This window comes from Mustela lutreola, chromosome 2, assembly GCF_030435805.1.
Source record: "Mustela lutreola isolate mMusLut2 chromosome 2, mMusLut2.pri, whole genome shotgun sequence".
In the NCBI taxonomy this organism is placed as follows: Eukaryota; Metazoa; Chordata; class Mammalia; order Carnivora; family Mustelidae; genus Mustela; species Mustela lutreola.
Genome location: NC_081291.1, coordinates 179,132,676 through 179,151,413, shown reverse-complemented (window position 1 = coordinate 179,151,413; position 18,738 = coordinate 179,132,676). Strand labels below are relative to the sequence as shown.

At 36.7% G+C, this 18,738-nt stretch overlaps 1 protein-coding gene across 3 annotated transcripts in view; it reads left to right on the top strand.

Annotated features, from left to right (window-relative positions):
- Positions 1-18,738, top strand: part of CRYBG3 (crystallin beta-gamma domain containing 3) — a 117,063-nt gene that overhangs the window by 48,669 nt on the left and 49,656 nt on the right. For all 3 annotated transcript variants that reach the window (XM_059164391.1, XM_059164392.1, XM_059164394.1), the window contains 8 exons: positions 707-751; positions 1,493-1,608; positions 2,546-2,693; positions 7,370-7,506; positions 8,802-8,916; positions 10,074-10,109; positions 12,198-12,331; positions 17,578-17,704. In XM_059164391.1, the coding sequence (XP_059020374.1) occupies positions 707-751; positions 1,493-1,608; positions 2,546-2,693; positions 7,370-7,506; positions 8,802-8,916; positions 10,074-10,109; positions 12,198-12,331; positions 17,578-17,704 (858 nt within the window). The remainder of the gene's footprint in view (positions 1-706; positions 752-1,492; positions 1,609-2,545; positions 2,694-7,369; positions 7,507-8,801; positions 8,917-10,073; positions 10,110-12,197; positions 12,332-17,577; positions 17,705-18,738) is intronic.

The window sequence follows — 18,738 nt, the reverse complement described above, 5'->3', positions numbered from 1 at the left end:
ACTTAATGTGGGACTTTCCTTTCAACCAGTAGCATGCAAGGCAAAGTCTTTTTGAAAGAAAGGGTGGGATTTGAAGAAGTGTTTCTTTAATGATTCCCCATCACCTACCAAGTCACGTGGAACATCTTCACAGCATTACAGCACACCCAGGTCCTCTTTGTCCAGCCTTGTCTCATGCTCTGGTCATGCACCATGGGTTTCCTATCACTGTACTTTTCCTCAATATGTTCTCTTCATGGAAGCTTTTTTCCTTCTACTCCTGACCCCAGCCTGGCACATTGCTTTGCTTATTGAAATACTGTTTTTCAAGGTCTTCTCCATATCACTTGCTCAGACAAGCTTTGGGCCCCTCTCTGTGCTATCGTCTGACCTCTATGATGGTGCCATTTCCCTTTATCGCCATCACTTGGTATCTTTTTTGTGTTTTACCTGTAGTTTAACTTAACCCTTCACTTAGAAGAGTCATGTGAATGTGATTTGTTTCCCCCTTTGTATCTTTAAGCTTCTTGAGGGCACAAACAACACATTATTTTTCTTTATATTTGTCCTGACAGCCCTTGTAGAACCTAGAGGTGTGCTTTGCATTTAATGGCCCCTAAGTATATATGTGATAAATTAAATTTGTGACTGCTAAGAAACTGAACTATATACAACTTTCTGTTGATGCTTCTTAAGGCTTCCTTCTTACACTTTTTTATTATTACAGAATAGTAACAAACAAATTTTAAGGTGTAACCCAAGACCTGGGAAGGTAAGCCTAAGTTTCTTTTCTTGTTTGTTTGGTTTTCTTTTTAAAGATTTTATTTACTTGAGAGAGAGTGCATGAGAGAGCATGAGGGACAGAGAGGGAGAGGGAGAACCAGACACCGCTGAGCAAGGGGCCCGATGTGGGACTCAGTCCCAGGACTCTGAGATCATGACCTGAGCTGAAGGCAGATACTTAAATGACTGAGCCACCCACGTGCCCCAGTAAGTGTAAGTTTCTTATAGACAGAGATAAAATATGAAGAGTACGGTTATTTTAGGGGCATCTGGCTGGCTCAGTTGGGAGGCATGCGACTCTTGATCTCACGATTGTCACCTCAAGCCCCACGCTGGGTATAGAGTTCACTTAAAAAAAAAAAAAAAAAGTAAGATTACTTTCAGATTTGAGGAGGTTAAATACTTTTAACTGACTTTTTAAAAGTTTTTATTTTTTTGAGATATTTATGTATGTATGTATGTATGTATGTATGTATTTGATGAAGCCTGACATGGGGCTCCATCCCAGGATCCTGGGATCATGACCTGAGCTGAAGGCAGATGCTTAACCAACTGAGCCACACAGATGCCCATAACTGACTTTAAAAGGGATTATTTTACTCACAGATTTAACATCTAAAAAAATTTCTTTATATATTTAGGATCTTTTATTTTCTACATTCTAGGACATTTTGAAATTTTAAATGCATTCTTAAAATTAGTTATTGTGCCTGCTTACTGTATGTTGCAGATGGTTATCTATGATCTCCATGGAAGTAAATATAAGCAAGAGATCTACTGTAGTATTCCTGATGCTACATCATGGTCCTTTCCGAATGGGGTACTGATAAAAGTTGTAAGGGGCTGGTAAGAGAGCTTTTAAAATTTTGTAGCCTGTTCCCCCCAACTAAGTCTGTTTTCTTACTGTTTATGTGTTTTTAATTTTTTATTGAAGTCACATCCCCTTTTGTCTAGTTTTTGACAGAATATTTTGAAATCTTATTACTGCTTTATAATTTAATTGTTCTTTTTATCTACAGTGACAGAAAATATAGGTTGTTCTCAGTGCTTAAAGCCAGCTATATGTAACAAGACCTAGTATATATATTATATACAATCAATACCATTCCGAAACTATGCTGTTAGCAGGATAGATTTGGCAAGTTGAGTTAAAGGCGTGAGTTGAAGGAAGCATAGCTTTGAAAATGAGTTCAAAATTTGTGGGATGCTAAGGAATGTGAAGGGCACATACTTAGGGTCATTTGTATAGCTGACATAGTCAAGAAATGAAGGATTCTTTGTGTGGTATAAAAATAAGGGGAAACCTCAATCAACCATTATCCTTGGATAGGCTGGAGCCAAGATTTCTTTGTCCAGTGTCTCAGTTACTCACTGATCAATATTCATGATGTATATGATAGGATGTAGTGTTGTCTTCATGTAATAAAATGGGATACATGTGCTTTCATTTAAAATTTGGAATTGTTAAGCTGCTGTTTTAATAGAAATGTATTGGTTTGTTTATATACCATCTAGAAAGTGCATGTGTCCTTTTATATGGGTAGGCATAGGTTATGTTCAGGAATATTTCCAAGTTGTATGTCCTTTTATTTTTATGCTATTTGTCTTTACTTAAATTAGTATATATCATTGTTTCAAATAGAATTATATGCTAATGGTGGAAAATAGCTCAGGTTTTAAAAGTTAGGTAGGTGAGATAGTCTGTGGTCTAAGTATCATTTGTTTTATGCCTCATTTCTTAGAAAATTAATTATAAATAATCATGCTTTTTTGTTTTTCTCAGCTGGATTTTATATGAGAAGCCACATTTCCAGGGTCAGAAATGTGTGCTGGAAGAAGGGGAAAAAGTGTTAAATCGTGACTGGATCCTTCAGAACAGAAAGCATCCACAGAGAGACTTTGTATTGGGTTCTATCAAACGTGTCTTAAAGGTAGCATGATCATTGATTTTCCCCTAATTTCTGTATTGTTTCGTTTGTCATGTAGTAAAGCTATACTTTGGCCTAGCAGTGTTTAGAAGTGATTGCTAATATTTTTGGTAGTTTTACTAATTTTTATTTTATTGATGATGATCTTTTGAATTTATACATATGAAGTATTAGAGTGAATGATAATTTAAACTGTTACATATATATATATTATATATATATATAATAAAAAATATATATATATATGTAATATATATATATTATATATATATATGTAATATATATAATATATATATATATTACATATATATATATATATATTTTTTTTTTTTTTAGTAATCTCTCCTGAGTGTAGGGGGGGAGAGAGAGAGAGAGTGAGTATGTGTGTGAGTGATGAGTGTTACGGGGAAAAAAAAGAGAAGGAAGAGTGGCGAAACAAAGGGTAGGTATATTGCTTTTTTATTTTCTGTTTAGAAAATATCATTTAATACTTGCATGAGGAAGGTCTCCCAGTATAATAAAACATTTCATGGGAAGTGCTGTGGTGGTTTAGGGGAGAGGTGAATTAGTGATTAGGAAAGATCTCAAATAGGGACAGAATTTTCCCAGTATATTCTTAAGAGTTCCCTTAGCAAGAAAACAGCACATGGTTTACTACAGTTATGAATATGACAGTCACAGATATATATTTTTTACTTTTTGTAAGATTTACTTACTGTGTCCGAGAGAGAGTGTGTGTGAGAGAGAGCGTAAGCAGGAGTGAGCATGAGCAGAGGTAGGGGCAGAGGGAGAGGGAGAAGCAGGCTCCAAGCTGAGCAGGGAGCCCTATGCATGTATTTTATGTGGATTTATCCTTCCTGGAAAACTGCAAACAAGCCTGTGTCTTCATAAATTTGTGTTCTGCTTTTGGACCCAGCACTGTGATAGGCATGAGGAATGGAAATACAAGTGAGATATGATCTCATACTCCAGATCGCTTAAAGTTGAGGGGAAGGGCAGCTGAATCACATAACCATATGAAGTAAAAATGTTCTGCAGGGCCCTCGGGGTGCACAAAAAAGGGGTACCTCACTTGGAGGAGGTGACACATGATTGGAATCTCGAGAAAGTAAACACGGGTTAGGTGGGTGGGAAATGTGAGCAAGTTCTTGGCAGAACCGCCTGTGTTAGATGCAGAAGTGAAGGTTGGTGGTACTACAAGGGGATAGAAGGCCACAGTGTTGAGGGCAATGTTCATTTTCACTGAAAAATTTAACTGAGCAGTGCAGCTCAGCAAGGAGCATTTGAGTCTCATTTAATTAGCTAACTCACTAGAAATTAATATGAATAATTTGTAGGTAGAATGTTCTAAGATTTAAGTAACTTACGGTTTTGTGCTGTTCTTCTGAATGTCAGGCATCATGCCAAGCCCAGTGGGGGAAAAAGATAAGTTGTTGAAAATAGCAACCTTCTCACCACCCAGAAATCCACCTACAATAAAATCAAGCAAAAGACTCAGTCTGTTGAAAATGGATATATAAATGGGTATTTGCACACCTGCTATTTGCTTAGACTACATTAAAAGAAAGAATAAGTGTTGCTTGTATTCTTTCCTTCTTCCAGTGTTTGTTCTTGGAGTCATTTTTTAATCGCAGTGTGAGTGCCCACATGTCTTGGACAGGCTAGCAACTTTCAGTGAGGAAGGAAAAACTGTTGAGCATCTAATGGAAAAGGCATTAGCATTGTTCTAAACGTTTTACAAAGTAAGAGTCAGGCATCAAGGCGCTTCCTTTCTCCAGCCTTGTCAAAATTCTCCCTATTGATGGCTTCGTTTTCATGGGGACTGTTACCATTTCAAATTCACCTAGGCCTAAGCCCAGAACTAACCTTATCTTGCTTCATCATCTTTCATTTGCTCTAATCTGAGTAGTCAAAACTTCATTATTCTCTAAAGATAATTTTTGATCATGTCTTCAGTGAAGAGCTGTGGGGGATGCAAGCAGTTAGCAGTGGTTGTAGATTCTGCTCAAGAGCCATCTTTGCTCCCAGAGATAATTGGGGTGAGGTAGCATTGCAGTAATTCTTGAGTCGGATATTTCTTTTCTCAAAAATTAGAAGTGAATATTGCAAATTACTGTTTATGGTGCAGCTAATATTTTTTTAAAGGAATGACATTTTTCTTATGGTCAGAAGTTACTTTGGTTTTATCCTCATTAATTTGCTGAGAAGAGAGATCTGTTGTTAGATCAGGGACTGAAGGTGTTTTATGGAAGGTAAAGTCAATTATATTTTCTTACTGGTTTTGTTAACTATAATCCATTCTTGCCTGTTTCTCTCTTGTAGTTTTGCCTTCATGCCTACAAAGGCTTTAGTAGTCTAAGCTTGCAAGTTTCATCAAGATATCTGTGAAGTATATTGTGACTAGAAAAGTTGGGGAGGAAGCCATACAGACTGCTAAGAATGAAGTGTTCATTGTTGCTAGGTTACTATAAAGTATCCTTCAGTTGTTAGTGTTTACTGCCCTGGTCTATCAAGAATTAGGCAAGTCTTGCAAGAGACATTATTTCTTTGAGAATAGCCACCCTGAAGAAGATAAAACTTAACTGGTGAAATTTTTTTTAGTTAACTAGAGAAAAAACGGATACTCTGGCTGAGGACATAAACATTCTTATTTTTGTTTATTTTCCATTTTTTAGCCATCATTATACTTTTTTCCATTATGCTGTTTCCTTCTGCATTGTGGCAGACTCAATTGCCTTTTAGCTTTTTCCCTTTTAAAGCACACCACCCATGCATTGTTTGTATAACACAATGCAGAGGAAACTAACTTGTGTAAGTATTCTGTTACTGTGCCTACCATCCCTGGGGGAACATTAATATGGAAGCATTTTAAATACTGTTACTAGAACTCTATTATTAATAACGAACAAAAGCCTTGAAGATTGATGGGTGACTGTTGTGGATGTTTCTGGCTATCTTTTTTTTTTTTTAAGTTTTATTTATTTGACAGAGGAACAGAGATCACAAGTAGGAAGAGCAGCAGGCAGAGAGAGAGGGAGGGGGAAGCAGGCTCCCCTCTGAGCAGAGAGCCTGATGTGGGGCTTGATCCCAGGACCCTGAGATCATGACCTGGGCTAAAGACAAAGGCTTAACCCACTGAGCCACCCAGGTGCCCCTGACTATCTTTGAAAGGAAATTTTAAACAGATTTATACTTTTAAACTTTAAAGGATATTTTAGGTTGTGCCTCTTTATTGTATTGCATTTTAGAACTAGTTTTCTAAAAATAAAATCTATTAATTTGCTTATACATATTAATAGGAATGATTAAGAATGATTAATAGGAAAACTCAGTTTAGAAGGTTAAAAAATCACAAAATTGCAGTTATAAATTGCAAAACTGATTATAATAAAAAATACAATTGTTCAGCCTAATGTCACCTCTGATTGTTACCACATTTACCTGTTTCATTAAAGCATAATCACTTGAATTTTGCAATTTCTTAGGTGAGAATTATGCTACTGAAAGTTTGAGTTGTATAATTAAACACTCATGATTACGGAGTTGGTGTGTTCAGACAGAAACACATTGTAATTTCAGAGAAGGGAAAAATAATTGTAGCTTTGATTCTCTAAGAAAAAGATGAAGTCTTTTTTGTGTTAGAACTTGACTATTAGAAGATTTTCATTGGTAAGAATATAGAAAATTCTCCCTTTAGTTGCAATGGGGGGAAACATTTACAAAGAGAAGCCATATAAAGAAGGGGATGGGGAGAGTATGGATACCAGTATGGCTGAAGAGGTGTGTGGAGTTCCTGAGGGTCACTGGGTTGGTATCATGTTGTAAAAAGACAAACAAATGTAATTTTTTTTTTAAACAAATGTAAATTTGATATGCTTGGGTGTTGAGCCAAGGAGTGTCATGAGCAAAGTAGTGTTCTCTAACAAGCCCAACTGTATAAAGTGTGGCAAGTACTTGACTGGTGATACAGGCCTATAATCAAAGTCTTAGCCTTGATGAATGACCTTGACAGTGGGAATAGAAAAGAGAGATACATAAGTGAAATTTTAAGGGAAGGTTTGACGGAACATGGTGGCAGTGAATTTGGGATGGAGGATGGGGTGAAATTTCATAATGCCTTTCTTCTTCAGACCAACTTGTTCTAAAATAAACAGAATCCCACAAGTAGGAAAACAGATTTCCTTTACCCTCACTTCTAATTCCTACTTCTTTTGTCAATGTAAATTAGATAACACACTGAGGGAGTAGTGTGCCTCTCTGTTATTTATTTTTTATATCCCCCATGAGATCAACTTTTATTCAACTCCCTTCCTCCTTATGGCTTTGTTATGCTTCTGAGAAGGAAGGCTTAAAGACTTTTGGCACTCACAGAGTTTGTTAACTGAACATTGATTGCTTAATAGAACAAGACTTTTAAAAACAAAGCAGAAAAAAATGAGTAATACTTTTTCAATTGATAATATTTATAATTTTCATGTTATCAATGTAACTTCTTAGAAAAAAATTCATTTTAAAAAGCTGGTGAAGTGAAACAGTATTTCCTTCATGGTGTTTTTGTGAAGAAATTCAACTGAACAGTGAAAATAATTTTAATTGTGTATCCAGGGTATTGAGAATACCGAATTGTGTGTGTCTCCAGATGATTTCAAAGCCAATTTTTTCTTTTTTTTTTTTTTCAGGATTGCAGCATCCCAGAGATAGAACTTTGCCCACAGGCTGACCCAGCATGTTGTCCTATCCATATACAGCGAGCAGTCCCCAATTTGGAAGAGCTGAATATCCCCAAGTCTGTGTCCTTCACTGTGAAGTCAGGAGTGTATGTATCCGTTTCTCCCTGTTACAGCCAAACTTAACTTTTTACTTCAAATTTCAGTGGATGACCTGTATATTTGTGAAGTTTTTATTTTATTTATGCTCCTGGATACTCAAGAAAGACCGTTGCAGGGATTAAAACAGATTCTGTCTTCCTTTGGATCCAATTAAGTCTCTGATGTAGGACTCACAGAAGCAGATAGATTCTCAGGCATAGTTCTTGATAGATGCATTCATCATGTTTTCATCCACCAGATTTTGGGACTGAGAAATAAAAGCATGTCCTGGCCTAAAAATCTGGAGCTTGAACTATTTCAAGGGTGTCTCGGTGCCAGTAGTTACTGAGTGCCTCCACAGCACGGACACGCAGTGCTTTTTTTGTTTGTTGTATTCCTGTAAGGTAGGTGGAGCGACACATTTTACAAATGAGGAAATTATATGATTTGCTTCAGCCTGTGTCTGCTACCAAACCTTTCTGACTCCAAAGGTATCTTTTAGATTCTGGGTATGACTGAGCTCAGTCTTAATTTAGTTCCAGATTAGCGCAAATCACAACTCTGTGATACCAGTTCAACATGGGTTCCTTTTCTGTCTTTCATTCTTTTTTATTTGCTTTGATGATGGTTGGTGTAGATATTTGGGGGTCACCATAGGACATCTTTCTTCATCTCTCCCAACCACAGATTAAAACTGTGGGCAGACCCAATAATTGACCCTTCCCATGAGATAAGTTTGTAATTACCAAATTTAGTTACAAGGTAGGTCTGTCTTTCGGGGATCTCATTTCAGATACTGTTCCTGCAACAGGCAATTGAACTGGTTATTGATTCTAAAAATGTGGGTCAAAGATGTAAAACGCCTTGATTGGGGGAGGAGGGGAAAGATGTAAAAGGCCTTATGGAATCCCACCTTTGATTGCCCCACTGTTAAAAAAATATATATATATAGTGGAATTTTTTTTCCTTCTAGTTATATTCTGCTTGAGTCAAGGGTGTCACACCTCCTAAATACTAGAAAATTCTAAGAAAAGTAATATGTACTGCTTGGAGTATGTATAATAGACTTAAAGTGTTTGAATATGAGTACTGGAAAATACATTAACTCTTGTTATATGCTATCTAGTGAAGTCATTTCAAATGTGTTTTACTGGTTGTGATTCTGCCATGAAGGTTTTCTGTTTTTTTTTGTTTTGTTCTTTTCGTTTTTGTTTGTTTCATAGCCCTTTATACTTTTAACTGTTACAGTACCAGACTAAAGTGTTCCTATTATACTTTAACAAACCATTCATTTCTTATTTAGTTGGCTTGCCTACCCAGATATTAATTTTAAGGGGCAAGCTACAGTTCTGGAGGAAGACCATGGACTCTTTGAGATTTCTGCCACAGAAATGAAATCATTGCATCCACTTCAAATGGTAAGCAAATTTAAAAACTGGCATTTTCCAAAGTGCCCATGAATCTAAAATAACCGTGGTGATTGCTTATGCCATCTATCCTGAGAAATGAATATGTGTACTATTGGATCAGCAACCTATACATTATTTTTCTGTGCCTCTATATTATAGAGAATAATAGAGAATATCTATGTAAAAATATTTAATGTTTTCTAGAAAACAAATATCTGAATTTATTTTGTGCTGCGAGTTATTACAATGCGTGCAGTTTCCTTATAAGTATTGTTCTGTGAAAATTTTGAATACAGTTTTGAAATTTTTTGATGCTTATTTGAAAACTACTTTTCTAATTATGCTTTTCCATCAGAGTAATGAATGATAAGCTCAGCATTATTAATAAATGGACAGTTCTATCAGTGGTTGCTTTCTTTTTATTTTTGGTTGCTTTCTTAAAGTTAATAAGTGTATACAGTATTTTTGTTGCAAACATTTTTAATTGGGGGCAAACTCTTCAAATAAATGTTAGCTATGTGATAAACCATTTTTGGCTGTTCTGTGCCTTTAAAAAATAAAAACTAGGAAAAACTTAAGAAATTTTAAGAAATACCACAGTGTGGAGTAGCATTAAAAACAGGAAATTCTAGAATTACTTTGTTGAGGAAGGGGTTACTTTTATGCTGTACAACCTTGAGGTCACAAAGATAGTTAATGATAAAAAGTGTTGATGGAACTTGGAAGGGGAAGCACTCTAATTTAGAAAGCCTGAGCAGTTGTCGGGAGGAAATGCAGAGTCAGTGGTTTGGAAATCTACTCTGCCAAATGAGATGTTTTAAATCTAGCAACACCACTCTGTTTCTTGGGACAATCTGCCTTGGGCTTAAATCTTTACTCAGTCATGTGAGCTTAAGGACCAAACAGCTCAGTTTCCTTCTTTGTACTAGTTTTAATCTGGAAAGTATATTTTAAAGATTTCTTACTGCATCTACATTGATGAGCTGTCTGACTTGGTTTTGACTACCATAGAGTTCTGTGCTTAAATTTTAAAAATTACCACAACTTAAAGTTGGCTGGCATATAACCTTGAACTAATCAGATTTTTTTGTATAACCTACATATGTCACTTACTTTCAAGTGTTCTAAATATTTCTGTATCTAATATTAAAATTTCTTTTCTTAAGGGTGGACTAAAAGTGGAAATGCCTATGAACTTAAAGGTAAGTCTTAAAAATGGACTTTTATAGCAGGATAAAAAGTTTGAGTGTTGAGCTTTAAGTATTTTGATTTTAAGTATCAAAATACTTAAGTATCAAAATACTTTTGATTTTAAGTATCAAAATACTTAAAGATGGCCTTACTTTTTTTTTTTAAAGTAAAAAAAAAAAAAAAAGCTGAATATATGGTAATAATATCTAGCTAGTGCATGTTGGAGTGAGGTGACAGCACAGAACGGCCAGTGAGGATGCATGCTGTGAGGGCAAATTGGGTCAGTGTGCAAGGATGGAGGTCAAGCACAGCAAATACCAAATACAGGATGGAAAGGTGATATGTTTGATTTTTGATTAGGTGGAGAGGGGGCAATTGAGGTGGCAGCTTGACATTCTAGTGGCGGTATATAGCAGACGTTTGGGAATAATGCTCACAACATTGTAAGTATAAGTATCTGAAGGGAACAGCCGAGGGAGGCAGTGAAAATTGGAGCAGTAGTGGCACCAGGTTTAAGCACATTTGGGGAAAGAAAAGGAAATGAAATTACAAAATGTGTGTGAAAAGAGATGGAAAGAAAACCAGTGCAGTGATCAAAGATGCAAACAGACCTCTGCTTGTCTAGGTTATAGCACTTCCAGAGGCAGGCGTGGGAAGGATTCTTCCATCCTTTTCCTGTCCTGCAAAACAAGACACAGCTCCTCCAATCCTCCCATTTCTGGAGGCTTCTTAATTGATCGAACTGACCACCATTCTCTTAATCACATAGGTGGAATCTTTTAAGACTTAGTAACCTTGTTGGAGTCATATATATCCAAGTTAAAAAAAAAAATACTTAGTCCTGTATTGGTCTGGGATATGGTCAGAGCTCCTCAGGTGATTCTAATAACATGCAGCCAAGGTTTCGAACCAGTGACCTAAAATATACAGGATTAGCTCTGACACTTTCTCAGCGATTCCTGTCTTAGGCTCTTCAGGTGTGACAGGCTCGGTCTTCCTTCGATGTTTGCAGTTTGACAGGTTGTAGAGGTATATGAATGAAATAACTATCATATAGTGATGGCTTACTCATCAAAGAATTACTGCTTCTTAGTCTGATTGGGTTCAGCATATGTAGAAAGTCTTAAATATAACTTCAAATACAGCACCCTGTGAAAATTTAAAATTTGGAAAATAGGAGCCGTAGTGTGTATTTTTTTCAGCTTGTTTGATGTTATCAATTTTTGGAAACAGGGAAGCTATAACTTGTTCAGTGCTTTTAAGCATGGGGCCTTATTTTGCTGTTTGTACACGATGTATGCCATCAGCCCCAAATAGAACCAGGTGATAGAGTGTGGATAGATGAGTGCTGTTGTCACCATTGTCACTTCCACATACTAAAGGCAGGTGGGTCATAGTTGGGAAGTAAAGAGCACCAAAATGGTGGAAGAGAAATATTGGTACCAATTCAAATTTGAAGTAAATGAAATGCTAGGAATGGATTTCCCGCTGTACTTACCCCCCGCATATATGAACCCAGTATCCAAAAAAAAACCCATAATTTTTCCAATCACTTCTTTTTATTAGAAGGTTTTGTTTTCAAATTCAGGAATTTACATATCTTTTATCAGTGAATAGCAACTGCCATAGAAGCAATTAGTCTTACAAGAAGCGGCCATGTTTTCTCAATCCAGTAGATAATTTATTGTGCCGTAGAACCTCTGTAGAGAGGGTTTTGTTTTGTTTTGTATTGTTTTTTTCTAATAGGGAAAATTCACAGAAGGCAGGTCTGTATTAAATTCCAAACAGTGAGCTAAGTTTGGTTAATTTAAGCGTCCATTATAAGACCTTTTACCCTTTGAGATGGTCCTAGGATTTGGGTCACCAGAACAATGGCATCATATTTGACTGTTATTATGAGAGAAACATGCTATTAAGATATTTTATCTTTACAATGATAACTCACATATTCCTTGTGAATATCAGACAGCATGCTATATTGTAAATATTAATAAAAAGGACAGTGATCCCTATGTCAGAGTCTTTAGTTTCACTTAAGTAAATGAGTTTTGTGTCTATTCCAAAATACAAGCATGTTAATTTTCTTTCATATCTTGCAGGTTATTATTTATGAAAAACCTCACTTCCGTGGACAGGCCAAAGAGTTTAGTGAACACATAGATTCTGTCCCAAAGTTTTTAAAAAATAATGGGGATTTTCATGGAATTGGATCAATTCGTGTCATCGGTGGAGTGTGAGTGTTATATTTACAAATTTGATTTAATAGTCAATTTTTATAGGTCAGCATAAAAAATGTGCCAAGCCAAGCATAAACAATGTGTTTTAATCTAAAAATATTACCTCCCTTCTGGAAGGTACTCTTAAAAAATATTAGTCACTGGCTTTTCTGTGAACTCTTGTTTTATTAGAGAGTTTGAGGTAGGTTAAATGTAGAAAATAGTTTCTAAAACTTAAAACAGTATTCTAAACACAATATAGAAGATAAAAATTACAAAAAAATATATTTATATTTACAAACTTCGGACATGAATGAGAACCCCAGTTTTTATTCTCTATTCTGTGGATCTTAGTTGACCTTCTGTGCTGAGGATCTTGGCAGTGAGTCCTTCATTAAAGAAGTAGCCTAGGTTGTGTGTCTCCCAAGTCAAGGATTTTTAAAATTTTTTATTAATATATAATGTATTATTAGCCCCAGGGGTACAGGTCTGTGAATCGCCAGGTTTACACACTTCACAGCACTCAACATAGCATATACCCTCCCCAATGTCCATAACCCCACCCCCCTTCTTCCAACCCCCCTACCCCAGCAACCTTCAGTTTGTTTTCTGAGATTAAGAGTCTCTTGTGGTTTGTTTCCCTATCAATCTCATCTTGTTTCGTTTTTTCCTTCCCTATCCCCAAACCCCTCACATTGCCTCTCAAATTCTTCCTATCAGGGAGATCATATGATACTTGTATTTCTCTGATTGACTTATTTCACTCAGCATAATACCCTCTAGTTCCATCCATGTTGTCACAAATGGCAAGATTTCATTTCTTTTAATGGCTGCGTAGTATTCCATTGTATATATATACCACCTCTTCTTTATCCATTCACCTGTTGATAGACATCTAGTTTCTTTCCATAGTTTGACTATTGTGGACCTTGCTGCTATAAACATTCGGGTGAATGTGCCCCTTCGGTTCACTACATTTGTATCTTTAGGGTAAATACCCAGTAGTGTGATTGCAGGGTCATAGGGTAGATCTATTTTCAACTTTTTGAGGAACCTCCATGCTCATTTCCAGAGTGGTTGCACCACCTTGCATTCCCACCAACAGTGTAGGAAGGTTCCCCTTTCTCCACATACTTGCCAGCATCTGTCATTTACTGACCAAGTCAAGGATTTTTAACATTGGTTACCCTCTGGCCCTGTACTGTTTTTGAGGAAGCACCCCCTGAGAACCTCTCAGTATAAACCCAAGTGTCACCAGTCATTGGTACCATCCTCGTATCAGTCAGCAGTTTCTGGGGCAGGTACCCCAGAAAAATCTGTGAGTGCATTGGGATGTGCCTTTGTATTTGTATCCTGGCAGATAAAAATCAGAAGAAGCTTTCTTCATAGTTTATTTGCCATTGTCGACCCAGTTCTAGAGTTCCTCTAGAAACACTGTTGGTCTCTTTGTTGATACAATGGTTTATTTGGAATATTAGTTCATTTTAATTTAAGTATTGATGTCTTATTATTTGTAGTAATATTATAAAACTTGTTTATGCTATTCTATCATAAGATGCTACTAAACCATTATATTCATAGGTGTTAAATGACTGGTCTAAGATCACTCAAGAATCTGTATTTAGGGGCGCCTGGGTGGCTCAGTGGGTTAAGCCACTGCCTTCGGCTCAGGTCATGATCTCAGGGTCCTGGGATGGAGTCCCGCATCGGGCTCTCTGCTCAGCAGGGAGCCTGCTTCCTCCTCTCTCTCTCTCTCTGCCCACCTCTCTGCCTACTTGTGATCTCTGTCTGTCAAATAAATAAATAAAATCTTTAAAAAAAAAAAAAAGAATCTGTATTTAAAGACTTAGACTTTGCAGTTTCTGGCAGTAAATCTAGTGATGGCTACACTAGCCAATATGGATATAAAGGAGAATGTGCCATATATTAGATATGTAGAACATATCCAAAATTGGTCTAACATATTGTAATGTAACCATTTAATTATTTATCCTTCAGTTAAAAAAAAATGTTTTGGATAAATTTTTATTGTGTCCTATTTATTTGTACTCTAATCTATGAATACATACCCTTCTTCTTAACCCTGCTAAATATTTTTGCATTTTCTTCCCTTTGGGATCTGAATGTTTTTCCCATTAACTAGATCATGATTTGCATTGTTTTCTGAGGGATTTTTTGGTAATTTTATTTTATTTTTTAAATTTTTATTTAATTTAAAAATTTTTTTTAATTTTTAATTTTTATTTTAAGAAAATATTATTGTTTGAAATAGAACGCAGGAGAAAAATTTCATGTCCTTATTTAAAAGTGAACAGTTGAGGGGCTCCTGGGTGATTCAGTCGATTAAACATCTGACTCTTGATTTCAGCTCAGCTCATGATCTCAGGGTCATGGGATCAAGTCCTGTGTTTGGCTCACTGCTAAGCACAGAGTCTGCTTCTCCCTCTCCCTTTGCTCTCTCTCCCCTGGCTCTATTTCTACCATTTTTCACTTTTTTTTTTTTTAACTGTTTAACTGCAGGTAGTAGGAACTCTGTCCCATCTTGAGGAATCTAGGGAAAGTGAGGTTGATGTTTCTTCATTTTTCTCAGATAACTTCTGTTTTTAAATATTCCAGATGGATATACAAATTGATTCTTAAAATTTTTTTTAAAAGCTGAGCAGATTTTTGAACTATCATCATTAATAATTTATTAATCTGTCTTTAATATTAAGGTCTTCTATATATATTATTATTTTTCCCATTCAGATATATTAAAGGCATGTTCTTAGTAGCCACATTTATATAATGAAAGCCACATTTAGAATTTGAAAGTTTTCCTGTGCAATTTATTTTCACATAATAGTTTAAGAATAAAATAATGTTTTTTTTTTTTTTAAGATTTTTATTCATCTATTTGACAAACAGAGATCACAAGCAGTCAGAGAGGCAGGCAAAGAGAGAGAGGAGGAAGCAGGCTCCCTGCTGAGCAGAGAGCCCGATATGGGGCTTGATCCTAGGACCCTGGGATCATGACCTGAGCCGAAGCCACCTAGGCTTCCGTGGGTATTTTTGTAAAAGACCCACTAAAGTCTTACCCAATGTTGGTCTTTTTACATATTACAAACCCACTAAGATGTATAAGATGTTTATTCCAATGCATGTGGACCTCTTCTTCCCCAGTCACATACACACCTATATGGTGAGGGCAAGGATGGATTCATGATTGCTGAGTGGTTACTGTTATTTTGTACCCTATGGAAACAATTTTTGGAGTAGTTTTTTTCATTTTCTCAAAACAATAGTAGTCAGCCCTACTCAGCTTTGTTTGTCAAGCCCCAGAATTCAGAAGTCCCCAACCTAGGAGCTCAAAGTAGTCATCCTAGAGTCTGCCCCATTGGAAGGGGTCCCATTCTAATAACAAAGTGCCTCAAAAGGCAGATTGAAGCACGTCAGCATGTGTGATGAACCATCTATGCCCACATTACATTCATTAGCTGCTGTGAATTAGTCCATTAAAAAGGTAAGTTTCATGGAGGAACTTAATGACTAATGGTTTTATCAGTGTTCTATACAGTTTTTGATTAGAAGTCCAGAAAGTGTCCAGTCAGTTAAGTGTCCTGGATGGGTGGCTCAGTCAGTTAAGTGTCCAACTCTTGATCTCAGCTCAGGTCTTGATCTTAGGGTCACTGGAGTTCAAGCCCTGCATTGGGTTCCATGCCGGGTATGGAGCCTACTTTAAAAAAAACAAAAATAAAAACAAAAACAAAAAAGCTTGTGCCCCTGGAAGGTACTCTGCGAAAGTGCTACCCATTGCTATTATCACCACTGATAATATGGTGGGAACAACACTGCCCACCTATAAATATTTACAGAAGTATTTTAATTGTGTAGGCCATCAGGGCTAATGTCAGCCCATTTGCATTTCTCTGCTAAACCCACCAGTAATGTGTTTTTTTGTTGTTGTTGTTGTTTTTAAGTTTTTATTTTAATTTCAGTTAGTTAACATATAGTATAATATTAGTTTCTGGTGTGCAGGACATGTGCCCTCCATACTCCCTATCATCCATTTCAACCACCCACCTCCCCCCACCTCTGCCACCCTCCTCCCTTGTCAGCATCACTTTGTTCTCTATAGTTGAACATCTGTTTTTTCATTTGTCTCTCTCTTTTTTCTCTTAACTCATTTGTTTTGTTTCCTAAATTCCACATATGAGTGAAATCACATGTGTGTCTTGAAATGGATTTTCACTAAGTGATAAAGGAATATTGAATTATTTTCTCTTTTTAAACACTTTTAAAAAAATTATACATAATATAAAATTTACCATTTTAACCATTTTTTTTATAAACATATATTTTTATCCCCAGGGGTACAGGTCTGTGAATCACCAGGTTTACACACTTCACAGCACTCACTAAAGCACATACCCTCCCCAATGTCCATAATCCCACCCCCTTCTCCCAAACCCCCTCCCCCCAGCAACCCTCAGTTTGTTTTGTGAGATTAAGAGTCACTTATGGTTTGTCTCCCTCCCAATCCCATCTTGTTTCATTGATTCTTCTCCTACCCACTTAAGCCCCCATGTTGCATCACCACTTCCTCATATCAGGGAGATCATATGATAGTTGTCTTTCTCTGCTTGACTTATTTCACTAAGCTTGATAAGCTCTAGTTCCATCCATGTTGTCGCAAATGGCAAGATTTCATTTCTTTTGATGGCTGCATAGTATTCCATTGTGTATATCAACAGATGAATGGATCAAGAAGATGTGGTATATATACACAATGGAATACTATGCAGTAATGTGTTTTTGATGGGAAACCCAGTGAGAGGTTCCTTTGATTTACAACCTAAATAAATGCTAAATACAGTAATCATTCTGTGATTCCAGAAGGGCTTTCTCAGTAAAATAAGAATAATTATTTTTGAATCTCAAAATGGGTTTATAAGTTTACTCATTGGCTATTGGTACTTTCCATTATTTTTTACTTGGCAGACTATCCTTTCTCCACATTGAGATATGGTATCAGGTCATACCACAAACATTTAACGAGCATTGCTCTATCACAATCCTGTAAAAACCCTTTGTTGGGAAAATCCTCCAAACTATAAAGCTGTTGATCCTTGAAGCATACAACATCTGTCTGTCTTTATAAATGGTAACAAATGTGTTGCTTTTTAAAATACGATAATACACAATGAGGTACTTTATCATGATTTTCTCTTTTTTTAAAGTTTATCTTATTAATGTCTCATTTGGATGTCCTTTGTATTTCTAGGTGGGTTGCCTATGAAAAAGAACATTTTAAAGGCCAGCAATTCTTGCTTGAAGAAGGAGATTTTGAAGACAGTAATGCCTGTGGGGCATTAAGTGGCCCCATCTTGTCTTTCCGGTTCTTACAAGCTGTGAGTTATCATCATTGTTCTTAGTTTTCTGCTGGTTTTCTGTCCATAAAAGCCAAACAGAGTTGTGATAGAACATGAGGTTATCAAATGTTTGGAATACCTGAAAGCATTATGCTGACCTGCTTATATGGCTTGCCTGCTTTTCTTAATGAATACTTACGGAATTGATGGATGAAAAGCAAACCTAAGTATTTGTTGAGCACCTGCTTCATGAGCCGGATTGTGTCAAATGCTGGTGAAACAGTGGCCAAAGTCTCTGTCCTTGCTTTCAGAGAGCTGGCAGTCTGATAGGGAAACTAGGACTTTCATAAATGCTTGATAATGTTTGCCTATGATCTGATTAGGCACCAAGTACTCACCAGAGAAAGGTCGACTGCTCCCACTTGGGAACAGGAAAAGATAACTGTTGAACAAAATTTCAGGTTCAAGAATTGGCCAAGTGGAGAGGTTCCAGGACTGACTGAAGAAGAAAGGTGTAGGTGCTATTTTAGCAAGAGATTAACATATAAAAAGGCAAGGATGTGAGTCAGTGGTTCTCAGCTAGAGGTGACTTTACCCCACTGCATTTGGCAGTGTCACGAGACATTTTGGATTGTTTTGACTTGGGGTGCGGGGTGGGGTGTGATACTGACATCTAGTGGTAGAGGCCAGGGGTACTGCCAAACCTCCACAGTTCATAGGACAACCTTCTCACAACAAGATGTCATTAGGTCCAGGGACACCTGCATGACGCAATTGGTTCAATGTCCAACTTTTGGTTTCTTTCTTTTGGTCGTGATCTCAGGGTCATGAGATCCAGGCCCTCATCGGGCTCTGCACTGAGCACGGCAGAGTCTGCTTGAGATTCTCTTTCTCCTTCTGCTCTTCCTGCTTGTGTGTGCTTACTCTCTCTCTCTGTAAAAATAATCTTAAAAAAAAAAAAAAGAAAAGTCATCAGGTCCAAAATGTTAATAGCGCAGAGATTAAGAAACCCTCATGTAAGTGAAACTGGTGTGTTTGGCAAATACAATTAAGTCAGGATGTTAATAAGCAGA